This window comes from Sceloporus undulatus, chromosome 2, assembly GCF_019175285.1.
Source record: "Sceloporus undulatus isolate JIND9_A2432 ecotype Alabama chromosome 2, SceUnd_v1.1, whole genome shotgun sequence".
In the NCBI taxonomy this organism is placed as follows: Eukaryota; Metazoa; Chordata; class Lepidosauria; order Squamata; family Phrynosomatidae; genus Sceloporus; species Sceloporus undulatus.
This window is the reverse complement of record NC_056523.1, coordinates 107,492,144-107,518,857: the sequence shown is the minus strand read 5'-3', so window position 1 is coordinate 107,518,857 and position 26,714 is coordinate 107,492,144. Positions and strand designations below refer to the sequence as shown.

Below are 26,714 nucleotides of genomic sequence, written 5' to 3'. Positions count from 1 at the left end.
TAGATCATTGGTTCTTAACCTTCCTAATGTCACGACCCTTTAATACAGTTCCTCATGTTGTGGTGACTCCCAACCCTAAAATTATTTTCGTCTCGATTCCTAAGACCATTGGAAATATGTGTTTTCCGATGGTCTTAGGCGTCTCCTGTGAAAGGGTCATTATAGGACATTCTTAATGCCTCAGTGGAATCTAGCACTTTAGGTACAGCGCGCCCGCGTCATACGCGGGTGCGCCTTACGCGGCTTGAGCATACGCGCTCAAGCCTCGGGGCGGAAGGGGCGGCGCATCCCATTCAATTGAATGGGCGCGTGCGCCCATTGCGCCGCCACCACGCCGCCGTGCACAAGCCCCATTGTTTATAATGGGGCTTGAGCATAGGCGGAATTCGCCTTACACGGTGGGATCCGGAATGGATCCCCGCATAAGGCGAGGGCCCACTGTATTTGCATTTCTGAAGATCCTACAACTGATGAAACCAAGATTTATCTCTCCTTGCTACTTCAGTTGTTTTGGTTGTTTTGGCTCTAAAGTGGTGCTTTTAACAATAATGGACTGGATGAGGGTGAAAAAATTAAAACTTAATCCAGAGTTGAAATGGAGTATTTCCATTGACTGCTAATTCATTTCTGGGCATAATTCAGAGTGCTGGTTATGACATATATAATAAATAATAAGCATAATATTTATTTACTTATACCCCGCTCTTCAGCCAAAAGGCTATCATAGCCCTGTATAGCTCAGGTGTAGGCTACCTGAAGCACCTTATCTTACCATATGAGCCTGCCCAAATTCTAAGACTATTGGGGAGGTGCTTCTCAGTCCCATCAACGTTACAAGTTTGACAGGAATGCAGAAAAGGGGCCTTTTCTATGGCTGTTCCTAGTCTCTGGAATGCCTTTCCTAGGAAGTCTAGGGTGGCTCCTTTCTTGTTGCCCTATTATTATCAGGCGAGGATCATTTTATTCTAGTAGGTGTTTGGGAACTGACTGTTTTATTGAATGAGTTTTCTGTTTTAGTGCTGTAATGTTTTTAATTTATGAATTTAAAGTAGTGTTTTAATTCTGTAGATAACTTTTTGTATGTCTTCAGCTACAACCCGCCCTCCATATCCACAGATTCCTTATTCGCAAATTCAGCCATCCATGGTTTGAAAAAATTTAAAGACTGCATAAATTCCAAAAAGCAAACCTTGATTTTGCCATTTTATATAAGGTACACTATTTTATTATATCACTGTATATAATGGGACTTGGACAGCCATGGATTTTGGTATCCATGGATGGTCCTGGAACCAAACCCTGGCAGAATACCAAGGGCCCACTGTATATGCAGTTTTGCTTGTATTCCCCCCCCCCCCCATTATATGAATAGCTTGGCATCCTAATCTTGATGGGATGTAAATAATGTGACTGATGGACAACTGGATTTATTGATCATGGAGAATCTAAATGGCAGTTCTCTCATTATTTACATGATATTGTTATGGTTTCCTTCCATACCCATGTAATGTAAATTTGTTAACTGGACTTCACGGCAGAGATGTGGGATGTTCAGCTCTTCAGAGAGTGTTGAACCCTTAACTGCAATCCAGCATAGCCAGCCTGGCCAATGGTGAGGCTTGATAGGAATATTAGTTAATCAACATAGTATTGAATATTTGCCACCCCTGTTTTATGCATTGATTCTCCTGTTTAAGCTTGTGGCTTGTGCAACCCGCTGTGGTATTTGTTTGGATGCTTCCACAAACCAGTTTAAGTTCAAGTAATGTACTACACTGAGTTTCAGTTTGTGTAACTCTGAAAGTGCTGCTTTACTACTGACAACCCAAAAAGTTGGTTGATGATACATCATCAGCCTGCACAGAAAATATGCAGTAGGTCTGCTTGAACTTGTTGTGAGTCAGCATGCTGTATTTAGTGCAACAACATTAGCTTTCAACTTTCTCCTCATGAACAAGTGCCTTTAGGGCCATAGTATTAGTGTCTGTATTGTATCTTCCAAGTGGCATTCCCATACATAAGTACAGTAAATCTCATTGCTAAATTTCAGTAAGTCTTGAGAAGAACAAAACACTAAACAGGATATATGGCATTGGTTTTATATAAGCTTTTAAAAAATAATAATAAAAAAATAAAGCCAGTTAGATCTGTAAAGATCTAAGAAAGCATAAGTTGAATGGTACATGTGCTACAGATAGCCCTTGCTGCCAGTCTACTCCAGAAGTCTAGATCCTTTTTATGATGAAAAGCAGCAAGAAGGCAGATTTTGCTTTGTGGTCTTACAATACATGTTTAGTCTCTGACATGAAGCAAATGGTGTGTGGATTCTTTTAGCATTTGTATAGAGATGCAAAATAAAGTTGCTAAGGAAAACATATACCAGTACTGATAGAATCAGAAAGCATTGCTATTCTTGTTGGGTTTTTTTAATGCCATTACTACTGTACTGTATATATGAGGATGTTATTTTATAATGTCCTTGTAGGTGTGGTTGCAATTTCTTGCTGGGTTGGTATAGTATCCATCTCATGCAGGATTACCGTACGGACCATTACAAACGGGCACCCTAGTACATGCTCGGCGCGTACTAGGGTTAGAAAGGGGCATCCTTTTCGGACGCCCCTAACCCTAGTACGTGCCGAGCGCGTACAAAATGGCAGCCCCTGTTCTATACGGGCACCACCATTTTCATGTCACGGATGCCTAGCGTCCACACGTCACGCAGCAGAAATGATGCTGCGAGTGTGCCATTGGCAACTTGCGGCGCCATTTCCGCGCCACAAGAAGCTGCATTTTGCAACTTCTTTTTTGTTGCGCCGAGGAGTTGCCCGGTTTGGCCGCTGGGGCTCCTCTGCGCAGCAAATGACGGCGCTGGCAGACCGCCCTTTTTGGGCGGCCTGTAAAGCGCCTATGTTTCCAACAGAGGCCAAGTAGATTAGATTGGGAATTCACAAAGCAGGGCCTGATTGCAGGGGGCATCTTATGTTGATTTGGTTGGTCTCTGTACTTGCTCTCTGTATGTATGCATCCTCTGCGTGTTTGGGCTTCTATTTAACTGTCATAGCTAATAGTCATATGTGGGCTTGTCCTTCACAAAGGGATTTGTGTTTTTCTTTTTTGTTTTCAGTATTTCCAGTAATCACCATATCTTTTGGCAGTTGATATTTTAAGAAGTCTCAAATCTCCATGGAATCCGTGATTATCAAATTGGGGCTGTTTTATTTTGGCCACATTAGAAGGGATGATTCACTAGAAAAAACAATAATGGTAGGAAAGGTAGAGGGAAGAAGAAAGAGAGAAAGACCACATGCTAGGTTGGTAGACTCAATTAGGGAGGTCATGGGTCTGAATTTGCAGGACCTAAACAGAACAGTGGAGATTAGGAGATCTTGGAGATGACTCATCCACAGAATCACCATGAGTCGAAGCCAACTTTAGGACAGTTAACAACAATAAAGCACCCATGTACTTGTGCCATAAAGTTAGTTGGCAGAAATAATGCTAACTATACTTTCCTCATCATAATTGTGGGGTGTGGACACCAGTCAATTTTCCATGAATTGTATGCCTAACAACAACAACAACAAAAAACACCTTGAAATTGCATTTGACAGGCCCTACTTTACACAAAATGAAAACAACAAAGTGGCTTTCCAAAAGGCCTTAAAATAATTTCCAGGTTTATAGTGCATTTCAAATGTTCGTAGCTTCCACTTCCATCATCACAGGACAAATCATGACATTTCCAAAATCCAACAGTACAATCACCTATCTTTAATGATAAATGAAGCATCGCTACAGAAAATGGTAGTTGTTAGCTGCTTTGAGTTGACCAACTCATGGCAACCCTGCGAATGAGACCTATCCAAGACCTCCTGTTCTCAATCTCTCTGCTCAAATCCTGCAGAGACAGGCCTGTGACCTCCCTGATTGACTCTAGCTGCCTGGTGTACGGTCTTCAGCTCCTTCTACTTTGTCAACATTGTTGTCTTTTCTAATTAGTCATGCCTTTCCATGGTATGGCTGAAGTATGACAACCTCAATTTAGTCATCTTTGCTTCCAGGGAGAGTTCAGGCTTGATTTGTTCTAGGACTCACTCATTTGTCTTTTTGGCTGTCCACAGTATCCTCAGCATTTCTCTCCAGCACTACATCTGAAGTGAGTTAAGTTTCCAAATTAAGTTAATTTGCAGAAGCACCTTGGGCAAATAATATTTGGACCAAATTAAAGCATATGCTTGAAAGTCATAAGATTTTCTGTTTCTTTCATCTTTTTTGAATGTGTGCATGTTTCTCTGCTGTTTGAACTTCACTGTTGGGGTGTGTGTGCATACTTTCCAGTCATGGGTTCCCATTATAAAGGTAAAGGTAAAGGTTTCTCCTTTGACACCGTTGTCAAGTCATGTCCAACTGTAGGGGGCAGTGTTCATCTCCATTACTAAGCTGAAGAGCCAGTGTGGTCAAAGATGACTCTGTGATCATGTGGTCAGCATGACTGAACAGAATGCTGTTACCTTTCCACTGAAGTGGTACCTATTTATCTACTTGCACTTTTATATGCTTTCAAAGTGCTAGGTTGGCAGAAGCTAGGACTGGTGACAGGAGCTTACTCCATCCCGTGGTGCTCAGGCTCGAACTGCCAATATTGCAGTTGTCAAAGTCTGAGCCACTGCGTCCCATTCCCAGTGTAGTTTTCCCCAAAGTTGATATTATTATTATTATTATGCTTTATATAAAGCGCTGTAGATTTGCACAGCACTGTACATACAAACAATACAGCAGCTTGTGAAAAGGCAATTCTCTCAGGAAGCAGTGCAGAGTGGAAAAGGCACTTTCTGCTTCCTAGTAACATGGCCATGATAATTGTGTTAGAGGATCTACTGCCATTTTTTAAAAGATGGAAGATGGGAAAACTAAACATGGTTCTAAATATATCTACAGAGAGCATAGACAGCTCTTTTGAAATATTTGGTTATAGCTGCATCTGCACTGCAGAAATAATGCAGTTTAACATTGCATTAACTGCCATGGCTTAATGCTACAGAATTCTGGAATATATAGTTTTATGAGATATTTAGCCTTCTCTCTCAGAGAGCTCTGGTGCCACAACAAACTGTACATCCCAGAATTCCATAAGATGGAGCCATGACAGTTAAAACTGTGTCAAACTGCATTATTTCTGAAGTGCAGATGCAGCCTCTTATCTCACATATTTGCATTTTCTGCATTATCATAAGATCAGCTTTGGTTGTGATTTCCAGTTCAGCCTGTATTACAGTGCACTGGCCCCATCTGCGGGCTTGCCTTCTGCGGCTTTAAGCTTATGCGGACGGCAAGCCCTGGATGTTATAATGGCACGCATGCCCATACACAGCCATTGAAACAAATGAGACTTGAGGTCCCACATTTTTTGCCTTCCCTGGGGGTCCGGAATGGATCCCCCATGTATGCAAAAAGCGGGATAGAAATTAAAAATTATTTTATTTATTAAAGGGCCCACTGTACTATTTTTATCATGTCCTTTTGCTATTAAATTATCTATCACAACTTGCATCTTAGATAGTTTTATTTGTCCTTCCTCTTGCATCCTGCCAAAGTATAACCTACTTGCTCTAGAATTTTATATCTTTAGATTACCACCTCCAGTTGGTCAGCTGCCATAAATAATGCTAATTGTATTGATTTACATAGTTTTACTTGACTGGTTTATTTTGTTGTACAATATGGAGCTTGATAAACCATGAAATGGTGTTCTGTGAACTTTATTCTGCATTGGAAGCCCTCACATTTGCACTCTGCTTGGTATAAGAACACTTGACTTGTGGCGTATCCTTAATTTAACCTGGCTTGGAGGATCCATTTAGCTGTACTCATCTAGCTCCAATCTCTTTCTTTGTCTTCTCTATAAACAAGTTACATCTGTTTTTAGAGAGTGGACATGATCATTGCAACTGAGGCCACAAATCCTGCAAATCCATTTGCCCACACATTACTGCTTTTAGCAATATCAATGGCCTGGATGCAGAAAGAATCAAAGCCAAGGAGTGAATGTGCTTGGTTACATCTGAGAGTTGTTGCCTCTTCTTCTTTGGGTGTTCTCTTTACCATCCCTGCAGCACCTCTAAGGAACTGTCATTCCTGAGTCTATCATACCCAATTCTTCTGATCTACAGAATCTCCTTATGTTTTCTCCATGCTGTTGGGCAGGGGAAAAAATTACTTTAGAAGTTCCATATATTTCAGTAGAGTACCTACAGACTAAAAAACACAGGGCTTTTAAATATGTAGGATTTACTGAAGTTCTCTGCTACACACAAACACGCACTATAGAAATACTGAATGTTCATTAAGTTATGGGCTACAAGAGAGCTATGTTTTTAATGTTTTTGAATTAAAACTCCATGCCCAAACTGCTCAGATTCTTCATCTCTTTGGCTATGTATTTATTGGATGCTCTCTGCTGTGATCTTGTTGTGTTCGGCAAACTGACCATCTGCTCCAACTCCAAGATGGGAGGAGGGTTTCTGCCCCTCCTAATTCCTAGTCTATAAGTATTAAGGTCTTGTCTGGGGGGGGGCACACACCAAACTCACCCTGAAACCAGTGCTGGCTGTCCTCACGATGTACAGCTACTCTCAGGGAAATACAGAGGTTTCTGTCTCTTAATCCAACTTTGCTCCAAACTAAGCAAAGTTGGCAGAAAGTGCAGTGTTTCCCAGAAACCGCAGAATGACATTGAGTTCTTTTGGCATGTGAACAGCTGGATTGGATCTCATTCAGCCTGATATGTTTGTCCACATTGTTAGAAAATTGATTATGGTTTTGGTTATTTGTGTTTAAGAAAGTTTAGCAGCAGCAGCACCAACAGCATCAAGCGTGTACACTACAGGTATTTGGTAAAAATCTACTGGATCTGAGCTTCTGGGAAATAAACGGGATACATTGTTAGCTAAGCAGAAATTTACTTCTAGGTTCTACAAAATAACTAATCAGTAGGGAAAACTATACTTGGTAGAAGAGCCCCTAGAGCTGACTCTCATGTGTGTAAGTAAGAAGAAAAAAACATCTTTAGTAGCATAACCTGGTTTCTGCATCCATGCTTGGTGAGAGCAGAGAGAGGAGGACAGAGAACAAAGGGCAACAAACTTTATTGACCCCCTAGAAAAGGAAGGAGTATGGGAAGTGACCTCTTCACAAGCAACACTGACCAAATGACTATAGAAATATACATCAATGTTCCTGCTAGAAGACACCCTCCTTCTCAAGAAAAGAAAACATAGATCTACAAAACAAGCATTGATGCTAATACTCCAGCACACATGCCAAGAGCCATGCCATCCCTCTTCCCCACACTGAGCAACATGGGGAAACAGGATGGCCTATTTTCAGAGTGACTGCTGCCACTTCCTCATGAGCAGGAGCTCCATGTAAAGCCTGCCCAGCATGCTAGTGTTTCTGCTAAGGATAGAAAGGAGTGCTGGGATATGTTATCAACAAGGAGGGGGTCACTATCATTTACTCATTGATCTCAGGGATGATCTGTCCTCAGCAAGTCTCTTCTCAGCAGGAGGTGGTGCACTGGGCAGGCTTTACATGGAGCTCCTGCCCATGAGGAAGGGATGGCGGCAACTCTGAAAGCAGGTCACCCTTACTTTTCTGTGGGCAGGAGCAACCTGTGAATCTAGTATGCTATCACTTCTGCTGAGGTCAGAATAGGCCACCACTGTGATCAACAAGGTGGACTAGAAAGCCCCCCACCTCATTGATCACATGGCAAGGTGCCCTGTTCTGACCTCAGCAGAAGCAATGGTGAATGAGGCAGGCTTTCTCAGGGGGCTTCTGCCCATGGTGGTGGAACTGAGAAGGATGGGCGGGTGGAGCCAATGTGGTGCCAGCCCAGCTGACCTATGGGCACAATTGGCAGGGAGTCACACGAGATTCGGCTTAGTATGCGTGGTTGGTTCAGGGGATAATGCCAGTGGTCATTCTGGAGCATAATTTTGTTTCTTGGTGTGTACTATCCAAATGAGTATTTTAAGTCTCATCAAAATGTACTACCTTTGAATCAATGCGAGCTACCAGTCTGGATCTAAACATGAGATTTCTTTTTCTAATTTTTTTCTACCAGCTTGACAATCTCCTTCTAGATCTCTCTCATTCTTCTCTCTGTGTGTGTTCAGATTCTGCCCTTTTACATGTATCTATCCAGCACAGTTTGAAAATAGTATTTGCTTATAATGAGTTCAAGAAATCTGTCAAAATTGTCAGGGAAGCACTTTAGGATGCATCTACACTAAATCACTTAATCCGGGGTCAGTCTAGAGCATTATGCTTCTCTAAGAATTTTGATGGATTTCTTTGTTAAAATTTAAAACGTGTTAAAATACTTGTTTAGTTAGTAAAATGAAGAATCGCTAAGCAGAAAAAAAATAAACTCTCAGATTCATTTTCTAGTTTCAGTAGTAGGATCGCTGTGTACTGTAGATTTGCTGCAGTGACAGCTCAGTTAGGTCACCTTCACCTTCCTGAATTGCCCACATAGTTGTGTAAGGGTCCATGCCCTTGTATAATTAGCAGACTGGCCTGTAAGGAGATGATGCTGTCTAAAAACAGGGTGACCAGATGTCCTAACCACAAAGGAGGATAAGGCACCACAGAATGTAGGATATTACATTACATTGAAGAAAAATTTAGCACATAACAAAATAAAAGCTAAAAATAATATAAATATGAATTCATGCTTAGTCATGCTCAAAATGGAGGGCATTTTGAAATTCTTCCTGGACAGAAGGCTGAAATGTAGGACATGTCCTGGAAAAGGACAGCATCTGGTCACCTATTTAAAAGGGACTTAGGGAATGAGGAACAATCATACTAAGCATATATCACAAATACTAATAAGTTTCCTTGGTTTTAGACACAAGCCTCACAATGTGGCACTCACATCTTATCTAGTAAACTGTCTTGTACTGCAGGTACTTAGAATCAAAGTCTTTGTACTTCATCATCTCCTTACAGGTCAGATGTTCTTCATTCCCTAATAGCGAATATTCTACACGCACACACACACACAAACAAGTTTCATTTATACCACTTCATACCGCCTAAGCAGTGTGTAAGCGGTTTACAACTGTAAGCTGATTTGCTCCCAACAATCTGAGTACTCATTTTAGCGACCTCAGAAGGATGCAGGCCTCAGTCAAGCTTGAGCCCTTTTGCTGGTCTTGAACCTTAGGGTTTTGAATGAGTGACTGCAGTACAGGCATTTAACCATTGCACCACCAGGGCTCCACACAGTTTACAAAGCAGATCCTTTGTGTACACATGTGTTTTGCAACTGGAGGAGATTATCTCATATCAGGTATAAAGCACAATATGATCCTCAAACCACATCAGTGATCTTAGACCCACTAACCACACTATAAAACTCAATAGAACAAAGAAAGTTTATATGTTAGAAGACTTGATGAAAGAGAATATTTTGGCTTTTGTTCTTCCCAGTTTTGTGGGATTTATTTCCACAGAAGTCAGCTTGTGCATGGATAGAAATATGATGTTTTTGTAGGAAAAAATTCTAGTGTTGTCAACATTTTCCTAAGAGACAGAAACTCCCCACTCCCAAATTAACCAGATTACCATATATTATAGATTGGATTTGTTAGATTTATGAAAGTGAGAGCCAGTTTGTGTGGTGATTTGAGTACTGGACTCTGGAGACCAAATCCCCACTCAACCATGGAAACCCACTGGGTGACTCTGTCAGCCTCGGAGGAAGGCAAAGGCAAACAAATCGTGGCAAGAAAACCTCATTATAGGTTTGCCTTAAGGTCACCATGACTCAGAAATGACTTGAAGGTGCACAACAATAGATTTCTGAAATATGCCTCTTGCAATCCTATTTATATCCTGTTCCATGTCTATGTGTAGTTTTCTTTATAACAATAAGATGATTTCTTTCTAAAGGTCTGTGCAATTCTTGGGAAGAATCTCCCTGTTAGGAGTTGTTTTTTCTAGTTTGATTCTGTAACCACAAAACATATAACATTAGTAATAGAGATTTTAGGGAAATTTCCATATAACAGTGTTGAAAACTAATAAATATGTGGAGTGTTTAATAGTGTCTTGCCACATGCCAGCTTGGCTGCTATTCATTGTAAAAAATTTTTTTAAAAAATCCACTGTACAGTGGGGCCCTTGGTATCTTCGAGGGTTTGTTTCCAGCACACCCCGTAGGTACCAAAGTCTGTGGATGCTGATGTCCCATTAAATACAGTGGCATAGTGAAATGCTATCCCTTATATAAAATGGCAAAAACAAGGTTTGCTTTTGAAATTTATATTATTTTTGAATATTTTCAAGCAATGGATGGTTGAATCCATGGATAAAAAATCCGTGGACACAGAGGGCCAACTGTATTATACACCAAAAATCCTGGAAATCCTTTGTTCTGTGGCTGGTTCCCAGTATGCTTATGGCAATTCATTCACAGAGCTTCATTTTTTCTTGCTGCTGTCATCGTTTGGAGCCTTGTAGTCATCTCTGTTCTACTCTCTTGCATGGTCTCTGTTTGCCTCTAGTTTTACAACTGCACATTGCAGAAGCAGAGAACTTCCCTAGGAAAGGGCTCGTAGACTTCATCCAGCACCCTTGCCTATCTGGTGCCTGGTGTCTTTCTACTGCTACCCTCTAGTGGCCTTCAGGCTTTCCTGCAGTGACAGCAGCCAGGAGTGGGTGAGGCAAATGCAGTGAGCAGAGAGAAATCAATACACAGAGAAAGCGAGACTGGGAAGAAGGAGAAGGGAGGAGTCGCCTCATCAGCCATTCTTGTCTTACAGGGTCCCAGCTGTCATTGGTAAAAAAAAAAAAAGAGGAGGGAGGGAGGGAGAGGATTTACTATTGTGTGAAGCAAGAGAGAGGGAGCGAGACGGAAAGGGGAAGAAGAGGAAAGAAAGGACGCACCATTTCTTCCACCTGAGCCTCTTTGCAAGCTGGTATCACTCCTAGATTGGTGAGCAAAAGCCGGCTCTGCCCCTGCAACAACAGCCGCACATCATGTCTGGCTACCAGGGCAAGAAGAACATCCCCCGGATAACTGTGAGTGGCGTACTCTCCCCTCCCTTCTTCCCTTTTTAATGCATGATCTTCCTATTTGTTTTGTAGCAATTTACTCCACCTCACCAGTTACCAACCCTATTGCTCTCTTTTGTAGGAAGCTAATGCAGACTAGCTCCAGACCGATGTGTATTTAGTAGGGATGTTATACAGCCAGGGGAGGGGAAGGTGGCCTCAAGTGAGCAAATCTTTCACTTTTTGTGATCTGTGCAATTGAGTGTAAGAATCTTCATTGTTTCATGTTGTTCAGTTACCAATTAGAAAACCTTTGTACTTGAGCAGAATCATGGTATTTGTCTGCAATATCTTCTTGTCCCAAACTGTTGCAATTGACTCCCTCCCCCAAGCTGTTGTCCTGTCTGCAGGACATAATGAGGACTTAGTGACATTTTGTCTTATTAATCTTAATGGTGGTGGTGGTGTCCCTTCTCTACGTCTCGTTCAGAATATTTGATCACTTTTTTAAATGCTTTGGACAGATCCTGTCCCCATGGAAGAGGCGGATTTAACCAAGTCAGCCTGCCTTTTAAAACCAGGCTGTTCTTTACCATTCCTTTTTTTGTTGTTGTTTTGACCTGTCACCACTCTTGCTAAAGCAGGGAACGTGGCTGTGTCCAAGTTGCCTGCTGCATAGTTTTGTTTGCTGCATATTTGGGTGCGTCATGTGCTTTGATTGGTGCAGGAAAAAGAAGAATTGACTCCTCAATAAAAGTGAAAGCTCCGATTTACAAACATTGAAAAGGATTTCTTTTCTTTGCTTTTACTGACAAAATGCTTTGAAAAAAATCTTGATGTTTTGCATCTTGTTTGGTGTGTGCCATGCAGATGAATTTCCAGTGGCTCCATACCCCACCCTGATTTATTGTTGATGCAATGAAACGCCTTGCAGTGAGGGTACCCCCTTGGTCTCTAAAAGGCCTGGGGTTTATTGTTGCTGGCTTCAGATGCAAGGAGTGCAGCTGTGCTTTGTCTCCAGTGCATTTTAATGAAATCTTTTGTGGGATAAGGTATGCATTGGGGGAACTGGTGGCTACTCCATCTTTAAGGCAAACAAAGGAAGCACAACCCAAGCAGGCACACAAACACACACATGCACATAGAGGGTGGAGGAAAAGCTTGGCAAATATTTTGTCTTCTCAGTGTACCTGTCCAGAAAGCAAGTAATTTCCCTAAAGAATTCCCTCCTTCCCCTTTTCTGGTTGTGGTATTACAGAGAAATATCTTTGATTGAGTGGTTTCTTTTCTTTGTTCATGCTTTTGATTTAAAACAATAATATAAAATTGATCCTAAAGAATTTGTCTTGTTTGTGTAGGCATATTTTCCTACTTGTGACCTTGATTTAGGGATTTAAATTTAAACAGAGGTGCCAGTTTGTGTTTGTTTTTATTCTTCTTTCAAGAAACAGCATTTTCCCAGTATCTTCATGAAATCAGACCCTTTTCATTTAATGTGGTATACTTAGGGTTCCAGTTGAGACATTTGGGACTAATTACAGAAAAGGGAGTAGACATAGGCGACATCTTATTTCACACTCTGCTTTGTGAAGAACCATTTTGAACACTACTGGATGATTTGCTTTTAATACTACATGATTAACGCATTGGGAATTAATCCTTTTAATATTTAAGACAGATTATCTGCTTTCAACTACAGCAGATAAACAGCTGTGTGAATATATACCCATCACAGCAACCTTGTGAAAGTGGTGCATCTATTCCCTTGAGTCTATAAGGTGTGACCTACATTAGCTAAATGCCATGATACAGTATTCTTTTGTGCTGCTGTACCTGACTGCAGCAGTTTTGCTTCTCTGATGCTCTGTGCAGAGTAGCCACACCTACCTTAGTATTCTACACATCCACTGCTTTCTTTGAAATAGCAAGAAGTCCAGCTGCGCCAAAGGGCTTGGTCACAGATTTCAGATTCTGCCCTCCTCTGCCACTATGCTCTCTGCTGTATGTTGCCCTTGGATTTGGAACAAGGAAAGGGCAGCTCATCGGTTCTGTGGAGGTTCTTTCAGAGTTGGTTCTTTTATTGATGTTTCTGGCTTTATGTAGCTTTTAATGGTATGAACGGAATATATCAGAGTAGAACTACTGAAAACAAATAAATTCTTTCCAAAACTGTGATTTTTAGAGGATTTTTTTTCTTATAAATACATTTTCTTCAGGGCCCATTTTCTGACCATGCACCCTAATTTTGATATAGCGACACCTCCATTGTGTATGTCAATAACTAACACTTATGTACTCCCTGCAGACTGCACAATATAGCTGCAGGAGGCTTGCAGTAATGTGGAATATACATTACTTGAAGCATGAAGATATACAGTTCTCCTGTGGACATGTATAATATACTGAGGAACTGTTTTCCTAGGTGTGCTGAAGAAAAGCTGTGTCACATGTAATTTGAAGGGTGTGTCTACTCAGGAAATTCATCTGATTCCATTTTGTGTCTCATCCTACAACCAGAAATACATTCCAAGAGGAATAAAGTGGCTCGGGATTTTATGTGCCCCACACCACCAAGTGCCACTTGTAGCCAATTCATGCTGCATGTACCCACGTTGTTGTTTTTTCTGATTACAGTGCTATAGGAGAGCACCTGAAGTCCATACTAAGATGTAAGGACAGTGAGCAGCTGTGTCAGTAAACAAAAGCCCCTTTTTGTTGAAAAAAAAGTCTGAGTGAATGGGAAGATTACTGTTTTTCATATTGGTACTATGCATCTGTGACTAATTTCAGTGTGTGATTTGTGGACACTGCTGTATTGGATATGACATTCAAGCCATGAGCATTGCAGTTCAGCCTGTTGTTGTGATGTAGACAGAAGTTGCAGGTGTGATTGGAAAATCCAGGTGCGTTTCTGTTAAAAAGTAAAAACACACATAAAAGTAAATACTTTGGATTACTATAATTTACTCTATGTGGGACTCTTGAAGAGTGTTCAAGAGGTGCAGGTGGGATATTGTTGTTTAAGAGAACATCTTGCTACATCAAAGTGCTGGTTCTAACATGTACAGTTAGTTTTGTATCCATGCTTTCCAAAGAACCCCCATCTTCCCATATGAGAGTGCTCATAACTTCAGTATGAAGGTGTCCTTCATTTTTGTCATACCATTCTTACAAGCATGTCTGGTGGGAATGCAGTAGAGGACTGTCTCAGTGGCTGCCCTCAAGCTTTAGAAATCCCTTCCTAGGGAGACTGCTAGTAGTTTGTTTTTCTCCTTGTTCTTCTAGTGAGAACTGAAGACTTTTTAAAAATGGGCAAGATTATCAGGAAAAGCTTTTAATAGTGTGTTGTATTGCCTTTCAGTGGATATGTTTAATCCTGTAGCTTAATTACATTTTAACAATAGTTTTTTATATGTTTTACTTATATGTTTTTTTACTTGTGTCTTCTTAAAAAGATGTCTAAAGTTGGAAAAAAGTTGGGAAAAGGCAAATGAGGAGGAGGAAATGTTGTTCTTGTTGTAAAGATTAAAAAATAAAAAGGTTAAAATTAAAGATACAGTATTGATTAACAGTATGGATGTGGTGTTCTCAGAAAAGCTTCTTTAAGAATCACAGCACAGATATAATCTGTGCTTTGTTTTTAAAAAAGGATTAAAATCTTGCCCAGAAAAGTGACTATACAATGACAGTAGTCTAGGCAGTTGTCATATCTTGGATATAGTGCCTGGAGCAAATTTAGTCAGTTTGTATCTGGAAAAAAATTCTTTTTCTTTAATGGGTTAGTAGAAGTTTGTCATTTCCAGTTTAGATAGAGAAATAGAGACCCAAAGGTAAAATGACTTGCTCAGATCTGTGTACATCAATTATGTAATTCTGTTTTTAGACCAAGCTTTTCCCTATTTTGGTGTACGTGGACATCTTTGATATTCACAATATATTCTTGAGCATCTGTTATGTAGGGTGTACATCCATGACACATAATCAAGTTGCAACCCAATAGAAAGGCACCTACCTATAAGTGCATCTTTCTGGTAGCAAGTTACCCCACCAAGACTATACATGACTGGTACAACGGCATTGACATGGCCCTTCAGTTTTCAGGGATGATGGTTGTATTTGGGTCATCTTGTGGTCTCTTCCAACTCTATGATTCATAAGAACAGAGGACAAAACAGGACTTTCATTTATAAGAGAAATGTATAGTGTTGTCATTGCATTACTTTTTTAAATGTTCCTTTTGATAAGAGGAGTTATGGATTTTAAACTCTGGTCTGCATCCACACAATATGCATTGTGTATTGTAGCATGGGAGTAATGGCTGAGCACCCCTAATCTGTAAATCTTAAATCCTCAAACCTCCAAAAATATTGTACCACCAGCCTCCCACCTCCACCTTCAAGGCAGGGGCTATGGCATTCCTGTTCATTCATCTCTGAGATCCTCAGTGTCTTTCCAGCCTCGCGTCTCATGCACCACACAAGTAGCAAACAAATGAGACACAAGGCTGGAGAGAGACATCAGGAGCTGTGAAATGATGGAAAGCGTGGATTTGCATGAATTTGTGCCAAGTACTACAGTTGGGTTGCTGCCTTTTCACATATCCTCAGTTTCTCTTTTGTGGCATGTCTCTCCCCAGCTTTGCATCATTTGTGTCTCTCTCCAGCCTTGCAAATACAGTATGTACTATGCTGCTTGTGTTGTGTGTTATGTATATGTAAATACAGGTATTTCAAAATTGGGGGGGAAAAACAAAATCTGAAACACTTGTGATCCCAAGCATTTCAAATCGGGGATAGTCAACCTGTACCATTTCTTTGAACCAAAAGGAACAGCCTGTTCCTTTTCTGAGCTGCATTTTGAAGCATGTGCCCAATTTATTTTAGAACATCAGACCTGTTACGTGCTGCAGAGGAATGGGAGTTGAGTATAGACAGGAAGTATGAACATTATCCAAATGGGAAGAAGAGTAATAATGGAGAAGGGATGGATGTGCAAGGAAATAACCACACACCAAAGCAAGTTACATATGGCTTCCAAACATAACCCTTTCAACCAGATTATACAACGAAATCTGTTTATGTTCAATAGACACCATTCTCTGGATAATTCTGTACAGTACAAAGCAATTGTATGTGAAGATTCATATGCTTGTCATATTTGGAAATCAGAAAGTAACTGATGTACTGTATGTATATTTAAAGTTTATCTAATTGTCCATTACTTGGAAACACAAGTGTGTTTCTGGGAATCACACCTGTGCCTAAGGATTAATGAGAACATGATATATGAGACAAGATGCACAAACTTTATAGCTGCTCCAGCATTTCCAACCCCAGATGCATGTGCTATCTCAAACAGTTACCCCTCAAATGTACCTTTATCAGGCCAACCAAAGTGCACAATTACATGTTGCAAGCTTTCGAAGTCACACTGGCTTCTTCATCAGGCAAACAGGAGACAGAAATTAAAGATGTTAGTCATTGGCCTGCACTTTCTGTTTATGGTCTTAGTTCAGATAGTAGGGAGGGCTATCTGCAGGCTGGCACCTCCCCCTTTGGCCATGTGATCACTAGTAGATTTTCAAAGTCAAGGAAATTTAATGTCCATATGCAATTCAAAGAAGATGTTTCCTTGTAATCCAGCATGTCTCCTTCCTTTGTGAAGCCACAGGCTCTTACGTAGGTAGAGAACACTGAATTTCTCAAGAATTCTTCATGTTTTGCATCAAGAAAACTTTAGGTCAGTGGTTCTCAGCCTTTCTAATGCCACAACCCTTTAATAAAGTTTTTCATGTTGTGGTGACCCCCAACCGATGGTCTCGGTTTCTAAGATCATCGGAAAAATGTGTTTTCCAATGGTCTTAGGCGACCTCTGTGAAAGAGTCATTCGACCCCCAAAGGGATTGCGACCCACGGGTTGAGAACCACTGCTTTAGGTGGTGTAGAGGCAAAGCATGCCAATCAGTCTGAATACAGTGCTACCTCGGGTTACGAAATTAATTCGTTCCGCCGTTCCGTTCGTAACCCGATAATTTCGCAACCCGAAAAGGCTTTCCGTTAGCGCTGGAAAGCCGCTAGCTGCGCTTTGCGTTTGAATTTCGCGCCGAAATAAATTTCGTAACCCGAAAAAAATATCGTAACCCGGAACAGTTTTTTCCAATCTAACTTTTTCGTACCCCGGAAATTTCGTAACGCGATCATTTCGTATCCCGGGGCACCACTGTATTAGAAAAAATATTAGAAAAAACAGAAAATGCAGGCCTATGACTAATATCTTCAATTTCTTTCTCTTGTTTGCCTGATGAAGAAGCCAGTATGACTTTGAAATCTTGCAACATAATTGTGCAGTTTGGTTGGTCCAATAAAAGTGTCATTGTTTGGGTATTATTGGATTTGCTACGTGGCCAAAATGGCTACCCCCATTCTGTTTCGATTTGTGAATGAATAAAGTTCCTAGGAATCCAGCCCAGTATTTCAGAAGTATTATGAGAGATGGACTTCAGATCAGGCTTGTAGGGGAGGATTTTCTTATAATTTGTACTGTTCTTTAGTGGCTTTCTGCCACTGTTGTTTGTTGTGGTGTGCCTTCAAATTGTTTCCGACTTACGGTAACCCTAAGACAAACCTATCATGGGTGTTTTCATGGCAAGATTTGTTGAGGGGAGGTTTTCCATTGCCTTTGCCTAAGACTATAAGCAAGTGACTTGCCCAAGGTTACCCAATGGGTTTTATGGCTGAGGGGGAAATCAAACCCTGATCACCATAGTTGCAGTCCAGCACTCAAACTACTATAACACTGTAGTTCTCTACATATATTATAACACTGGTTAACACCCCAGCCTCATGAGGACACTCTTCACCAGTTTATCATATCTCCTCTCTGGTTCCTAGCCTGCACACATCATATTCCAAAACTCCCTTCACCCTTCACATGATCATCTACCCACCTGACCTTAGGGAACGTCTTTCCTCTTTCTGTTGTTTCTCAGTGTTAAAACTAAAATGTCCCTCATAGTTAAAACTGAACTTGCCACCTCATCAATATATAACCACAAATATGGCATTTCTGTGGCTACATACAGTCTGATATAAAGGTCCTTCCTGGACACCAAGTCACTCCATACACCTGAGAAGGTAGACCAAGGGGCTGTGCAGACCATCTTTGCCAGATCGGCGGCAGAGCAACCACATACTGCAGCCCCAATCTGGCCTTTCCGCAGTGCAAAAAGGAGCCGCAACAAGCAGCTCCTTTTTGCGCCCTGGAAAGGGCACGTAGCTGTCTCGCCACAGCTTTATGGCACTCCTTTTGCACTGCATCAGCTAAACACAGTGCCAGAGAAGTGCCATGATGCTGCCATGGAGTCGGAGTCATGGTGTGTGTCATATGGATGCCATGCCCTGACTCCACCCCCAGGCCAGCCTTAATGGCCAATCTGCACAGCCCCCAAGTCTACAAAAACTTATGCTACAATGTCTTGTGTTCAGTTAGGGGCTGTACAGATTGGCCATTAAGGTTAGTCTGGGGGCGAAATTGAGGCGTGGCATCCACATGATGCATGCCCCAATTCCGCGACCCAAGCCGGCGTGATGCCATGTGCTGCACCACATGGTGTGTACCATCACAATGTTCCTCTGGTGCTGCATCTACATGACACAGCACCAAAGGAGTGCAGAAAAGCCACGTGCTGGTGGCTATGGTGCATTTTTGGGGTGCAAAAAGGCGCTTTTTGCAGCTCCTTTTTGTCCTGCAGAAAGGCGAGATTGGGGCTGTGTCATGTACTGTAGTTGCCATGACCCCGATCCAGCACTAAAAGGGCCACTCTCTTGAGCCCCTGAGTCGCAAAGGTGCTACAAGATCCTTTTGGATACTAATATTCTTCATTTTCTGAATGTGTTCTGTTTCTTCTTGGTGTTTACATTGGTATAATTGCTTGATAGTGTGAGAACATAAGGAAAATGTGATCTGCTACATTTTTAAAAACAATATGAAGTAGAAAATAAGTAACAGACATACAATAAATCCATTGACCCTGCAGCCAGTATTGAAGTCTGATTTTGATATCTTAGACCCAAAACAGACGAGCTAAAAGTGCCAGCTTTGAGCAGATCTGGGGATGTGGCATTCAGATGACTCATGCCTCTGGATTGGGCTGAAATTGTGCCCCAGTTGCCTAAGGTGGCCCAAACCCAACCACAAAAGAAGTGCAAAAAAAGGTCTCCTTATTGTAGACCATGGCAACCTGCCTTGGGACTGTGGCATCTGGTCACTGCGGTCCTGCATCGCTCAGGGCACACAGTTTGCTTGAGGCCTTAAGTTCCTAAGAAAGTCCTGCTGTTAAGAACACACAAACAGGTCCTAACAGATTTTCAATGGAGGAGACAGGTAAGCAGTGCTTTGAGGCTTGCTAAATTTCTGGGTTCTATTAATACTGTGGTTTTCTTTCAGAAAGAAAAAAGGAAGTAGATTGAGGAACCAACATGTGCAATGGGGTTAATATTCAAAGGCTTGGCTTGGGAGAAAGCATATAAATTTATTGATATAATGTAGTTGCCCATAGGATATATTTCCTGAAAAAGGGAAGACTCAAAACTGGAATTGCCATTCAATTCCTTGATCTAAAATTGTCACTTTATTTTTATCAGTCCATCCTTCAAATCGATATTCTTAGTGGGAATAGGAATCAGCAGTGAGATGTATTGACTGAGTCAATATTAAAATGAAGAAAAAGGGCTGATTGTATACCAGAGATCTAAACCTTCTTTATATTCTAATTCATTTATTAGCTTGCACACTAATTGCCTGATGCAACCATTACTACCTCATTTAAAACTAAATAGAGCCCTTTATAATATGTAGGAACACAGTCTGAAACCTCTGCTCATGTATCCCATTTGTCTTTTGTATAATACAGTTTATATCTGCTTGGAAACAAGAGAGCCATGACCCCAATCTGCCAGGAAGCTGACTCTTTTTGACTGTCTGTTTCACACCTTAGTCTACAAAAGCTTATGCTACTAACATCTTTGTCTCAGACTCAACATTTTTAATACAAGATGTAGGAACGGGGAAATGCTCTTTGGTTAACATTTTAAATATATAGCTTGCACTATGATAATTAGACTATGTATGACCTAAGGTATTTTAGTTTGAAACTTAATTTTTTCTGCCTTTTCTCCATACTTTTATGTATGTAGAAAATCAAGTTTTAAACCTCAGTGTGTCTGATGTCATTTTAAAGAGACCAAGCATACAGACTTTTAACATGTTTGACCTGAATTTAGATTACATTTTAAAATAAGTTTTTAGAAGTAATAATATATCTGAGAGCTCTCTTTAAAAGCTCATTTGTATCAATCCATTTCATTTTAGAGTGTACTCTTAATGAATAGCCTTTAATGGGTTTTTATAGACACCAGCAGTATCTTTAAGTTATCTGATAGAGTTGTGAGAAATCTGGGGCCAGTTCACATATCTACATGTGCAGCGTTTTTAAATTTATGCAGACTCATTTGTCTATATGGCTTGCATGTTTGCTTGATGAACTGGTCTTGTAAATCTGCCACAAGAAAGACAGATGTAGAGCCATTGAATTCATAACACTCATGGCAGTGATTTATTCTTGTGGTTAACCACAAGATCAGACTGATGCTACATTTCACCTGTGTGTTATCCTAAACTGCATGAAACCTGTACACTGGCATCTTTGCATAGCTATCTCCTAATACTTGTATGCATATTTAAAAAAAAAAAGGTACATGTCATTCTGATCTTGCTTCTACAACCAAGACTTGTTCCTTGAATAAAATTTGTAACCTACAGAGATAGAGAAGTTACTGCTAGTCCATGAAAAGTTCTTTTCCTGGAAAGTGTTGGTTTTTCTTTTCTTCTCCTTGTATGAGGAAAACTGACTTGGGACAATTTTTGTGTAAGAATTCAGAAACAGTAAAGTTTCTCATAGCAGTTGTTGAGACTTGTGTCAGATTTGTTCCAGAATAGAATCCAAGAAGTTTGATTCTTAGTGCCTTTGTTGTGACTGCATAAATGTGACCCCCCCCCCCCCACTGTCATCTGTACCTTCCAGATAAAATTTCCCTCAGGCCAGCAGTGTCTAATGATGTAGCCTGACACTAGGTTGGCAGGAAGATGGGGTTGGGTGTGGGGAAGCACAAATGAGCTTTGGCAGGATGAACAGTGTGTTTATTGTAATAGTCTGGGAGCTCCTGGTAAGCATGCAGAAGCCGTTGCATTAGTCAGGCCCATTTCCTGATAAGTGCTTGTTTTCCTCTTCAGTTCCTCTTACATTTGAATGCATCCAGAATCTTCCATGTCAAAATAGATATGATGTCATTGCATGTATCCCCTTCTTTCTGCCTCCCAGTGAATGACTGAGAACTATTGCTGATCTTCTCCCTTTGTTGTTGAGATGCTGAGCATGTCTGGCCCCAGGTCCAGGAACAAATGATGCAGCAGTTCTAAGTTGGGCATTTCTCGTTCACGATCTGGTGTGTGCTATACATCAGCCACAGACACTTTTTACATCCATAGCAAAAGGAATAACTTTTTAAAATGTAGACTTTTTTTTAAAAAAAAGAACAATATCGAGCACAGTAAATTTGCTTCTAAACCCACCATGTACCTCTTTTCATTTCAGAGAGGTGAAAAGTATACATTCTGGGCCCAGAAGAAAGGCAAAGTAGGGTAAAGCGGCAGTATGTGTTAACTGTGCAGTAGGGTAAATACTTAAAATGCAACCAAGTATCTCTTCTTAATTGCAACTAAGGATGTGGAGGTCTGAGCTAAACTGAGACGATTGCACACAGAGAGAGGAGGTTAACAACATCTTCCCATAGCCAGTATTTTCCTGAATTCACCATGCTCCTCACATAGAGGACAAAAAAGATATTGGAGGGTTGTTTTGTTTTAAAGTGCTATACAGTGCTATAAAGCAAGCAACTCTACAGTACTATAAAGCAAGCTCAGTATTTTCTCCACTTTAATAGATATAACATTCCTTTCTCATAACTATTTATTGTTTTGATTTGTTCCCAGTTTCTGTAGCTTGAAACTGATAAATTTAGACCAGACTTTACTAGTGTTTGTGGAGCTTGTTATATGCTGAGAAAATTGCCATTTATTTATTAGGAGTTTCACATCTAGAGGCTGAACGTGTTGTGCCAAAAATATACATAGAAACATTTTCTGTGTGTTTTTTAAAATGTAAGACAGTTAATTAGTATTAATGTAATATGAGAAAGAAGCTAGATTCCTAAATGTGAGAAAGATCTTTGTTTCAGAAAAGCCCTTCATTCCAATGCAAAATAAAAAAAAATTAAAAAATGAACTGAAGTTGGGCGTTATTTTAATTTTTGCTCACTGTTAGTCTTAAAAGAGGAAGATTGGCTTTGTCCTAGGAATAGATGTCAAAAGAACAGAAACAATTGGGGCACTGTTTCACTAGGAGTTCCTTTATAATATTCTAGGAAAACTAGCAGTCTTAAAACTCATACCCTTCAACATTTAACAGATGAAATCTTGAACACATGTGGTCAAGCAACATCAGAATGTGATAAAGGTGGGCAAGAGCTATTAATGAGGAAGAGCAAACAAGCTAGGAAATGCTGCAGCAGTTTGCTTGTGCCTAAACCTATTGAGAAGAGCAAGATTACACACATCCATACCCCCAACTTTACTGAATGCAAACTACTTTTACCTTGGCCATGTTTGCTTAGGTGAAAACCATCTCTGCACCCAGAAGCGGATGCTGCCTGTTTATATGACACACAGTGACTTAACCTGACTTTGCCTTGGAGTTGGCAAAGTTAGAGAAAACCTGGGTGTTTACCTTGGTTTTTTGTGAAATGCAAACAGCTGGATTGGGCCCAAATTGTGCCAAGCCAGCTTTTCACATGCCAGGGGCTGCCCCATCCCCCTTCCCTGTGCTGAACAATACAGGGAAAGAGATGGCCTGTCCCTGGAGCCTCTGCTGCTCTTTCCGTACCTTCAGGAGCTCTGTGGCCAGGCGAGGATGGGCTTGCCTATGCAACCAACAAGAAAAAAGAGTAGGGTTTCTCTACCCTGTCCATGGAGCTCCTGCAGGTATGGAAGCAGTGATGACTCTGGGAATGGGATAGTGGCACAGTGGTTAAATGCCTGTACTGCAGCCACTCACTCACAAACCATAAGGTTGTGAATTCAATACCAGCAAAAGGGCTCAAGCTCGACTCAGGCTTGCATTCTTCCGAAGTCGCTAAAATGAGTACGCAGATTGTTGGGGGCAATTAGCTTACACTTTGTAAACTGCTTAGGGAGTGCTTAGGTACACTGATAAGCGGTATAGAAATGTACTTACTATTGCTATTGCTGTGGGTGTGCCATGTCAATGGCCCAGGTGACCAATGCACACAACATTGCACCGCCATACCAATTGTGGGCCAGTGCATGCAGCTGCCATCGTGACCAATCCGGGGGCAGTTCCAGAGCACAGTGATCTAGGACTGGCCCTGGATTTATGGCCAGTCCAGACAGTGACTAATTTTCTAGCAATTAGTGTAAGCTAAGAACAGAGGGGGAAGTGGGGAAAGGAGGAAAAAGAAACTGGGACATTCTTAAAGCAGCTGGAAAAGTGGGACAACAGAAGATTAATTAGAACTGTCTTTGCCACATGCTAACTATAACTGTATTTTAAAAGTGTAAATCTCTTTTATGTTAGTACATTCCAATTGTATGAAACCCAGGTTAGCAGAGCAGCAGGGATTTGAAATTGAAGAGACTAAAATTAACCACAGGATGAGCAGGCCTGCTTTTTTTCAACAGGAAATAACTATTTCTTCAGCTTTTAAATACTTTATGGGGGGATGTGTGCAGTGGATACTAACAGGATTGATCAAACTGTTGGGTGTGAGTTCACATTAAAAACCATATCTTGGAATTGGATTTAGTGGTGTCTTTGAAAACCGAAAAAATATTTAGTTTATTTTACTTAGTCACATTTGGATGTTTATCCTGCTTTTCTAACATGAGGCAACTTGGACTGCCCCTCCAAAGCCAGTTTTATCAGAATATTACTGTATGTCAGTGGTTCTCAAACTGTGGGACTCTCAGAGGGGGAATATGAAACTTGAGGTCCCTGGTTTCCCCCTCCTCTTCCTGTTCCCAAACCTTTTCTTTCCTAGAGGGGAAAAGAAAGGCAAGAAGAGAACTTGAAGCCTCTGAGGGAGGAGGAGAGCTATTTCCTTATAAGATGATAAAATATAAATGAATGTATGTATAAAAATCTGTAAAGTAAACAAAATAATTTTATTCTTATACTGTGTTGCTCCACAACGTCTGGATGTAGATGTAAAGGGGGTCACAGTGTTAAAAATTTAAAAACCACTGCTGTAGGTCCTTCTTGAATATGTCCCTGATGCTGTTCAGTTCTGCTATCTCCATTTTACACTTACACACATTACCACCTAATAGAAGAAGACAGTCTGATTCAGAAACTATCCTTCCCCGCTCCAAAAAATTAAATACAGTGGTACCCCGGGTTACGAAAATAATTCGTTCTGCCGCCGCGTTCGTAACCCAAAATCCTTCATAAGCCGAAAAAGCCATAGGCGCTAATGGGGAAAAGCCGCGATTTCGTGCGAAATAGCGCCGAAAAGCACCAAAAAATTTTTCGTAACCCGAAAAAACCTTCGTAACCCGGAACAGTTTTTTCCTATTGATTTTTTTCGTATCCCGGGAATTTCGTAAGGCGGTGCTTTCGTATCCCGGGGTACCACTGTACAGTTATACAGATAATGAAGATTTTATATTCCTATTTACTCTCAATGCTGAGACTAAAGACACTGAAATATTAAGAACAATGCAGATTAGAATATATACAAAGCCATCAGTGAAATATATCAAACTTATATTAAAATGCAACTAATCAAGAATATAAAAAATGTATAAAAATCCTGTACATTTTATGGAGGAATGGCTGGGTGAAGAGGATAATTAGAGCCCTGGTGGCGCAGTGGTTAAATGCCTATACTGCAGCCACTCACTCACAAACCATAAGGTTGCAAGTTCAATACCAGTGAAAGGGCTCAAGCTCGACTCAGGCTTGCATCCTTCCGAGGTCACTAAAATGAGTACCCAGATTGTTGGGGGCAGTTAGCTTACACTTTGTAAACCATTTAAGGAGTTCTTAAGTGCACTTATAAGTGGTATAGAAATGTACTTGCTATTGCTAATCGCTGCTTTCTTACAACAAGGCAAAGTGCCAGGCTGTCTAATGGAGGCAATTGTAAAGACTTTGTTGAAAGGCCTTCTCTGAATCTGTCTATAATGGATAGTTCTAGACTAGTGTCCAACATACCATTTTGAGGCAAGGTATGGTGGCTTCCAGCTCCAAGGATTTGTGGATGAAACAGATTACATAGATACAATTCAGTTTGGTTTCTGCCCTAGTTATGGGCCTGAAGCAGATATGGTTTTGATCACCTGAATGGATCACCTGTGGAAACAAGGCGGGAGAGTGAATTCTGTTGGACTTCTCAATGGCTTTTCATGCCATCAACAAACTGGAAGAGGTTGTCTAAAACCTAGAAAAATAATATCATTGCTAAGAAAGAAAGAACGGAGATAATCATTATAGTCTTTAGAAAGGGAATTTCAAAATCTGGGAGCAGCCACTGAGAAGGCCTTCTCCCTTATTCCCATCAAACATACCTGGGAAGGTAGTGAGTCTAACAGCAGAGCCTCCTTCAAAGAACATAGTGGCTGGATGAGCTCATGTACAGTCCTTTCGACAGCATGGACTCTTAAGTCATAACCAGCACTTTGAACTGTGCTACGCAACAGGCGGACAGCTGTGTAGCCAGCCCCAATTAGCAATCTGATTGTACCTTTTTTGGCCAACTGAGCTTTCTGAGCACTTTACAAAGGTAGTGCAACATAGAACTCAATTTATCTAGAAACAGAACTGGGTATTTTGCCAGTTCTCTTTATTTTTGACATAATTGTTAGTCTGCAACACATGCAGCTCTTTAGAATAAGAAGTAGGGCAAGTAAGGGATTGCACAAAATTTTGTTGTATGGAATGCTAGTGATTACTGCTCTAGCTTGCCATGCCCAATTTAATTCCTCTCCACCCCATTTCCCCACTACCATCCTAGCAGGCACCCTATGTTCTGTAGCCCCAGAGCATCGTGACTCCACGTGGGGCAATTTTAAAAAAGGGTTTCTTCTCTGAATATTTTTTTTTCTGTTTCTACTGACCAGGGTTTCCCCAAGAACATTCTGATATCTCCCTTTTCTCTTTTGCATCTCAACACCTGAGTCCAGTCTGTATAGATGATAGACCGGGAAGATTTTACCCTTTTCACTGACTGCAAATTTGGTGACAGTATTAGAGTAATCTTTCTGTCATATAAAGAAAAGTAAATAGAAAATAATAGTATACATCATTCAGAACTACTTTGAATGATGCAGATAGCAAAAATAGAAATTCAACTTTCTATTGAGACTTAAGTTCCTTTTTACAGTTAACCTAAACTGACCTTTTTAAAACATAAACATACTGGCTTTCATTCAAAATTCCTAAGGTTTCAGAGTGCTTACAGAGCTCCTTGTAAGGATGAGCTTCCCCATTCACTTCATTGTTTAAATATGTGCAG

General features: G+C 40.7%; 1 protein-coding gene across 2 annotated transcripts in view; it reads left to right on the top strand.

Annotated features, from left to right (window-relative positions):
* The window catches only part of DPYSL3 (dihydropyrimidinase like 3), a 98,232-nt gene that overhangs the window by 22,529 nt on the left and 48,989 nt on the right, over positions 1 to 26,714 (top strand). Inside the window, exon 1 of one of the 2 annotated variants that reach the window (XM_042451968.1) lies at positions 10,879 to 11,094. The exons of the other annotated variant lie outside the window; for it this stretch is intronic. Coding sequence (XP_042307902.1) covers positions 11,053 to 11,094 — 42 coding nt within the window. The 5' untranslated portion in view covers positions 10,879 to 11,052. Of the gene's footprint in view, positions 1 to 10,878; positions 11,095 to 26,714 lie in introns of those variants that run through there. 2 annotated transcript variants of the gene reach the window in all.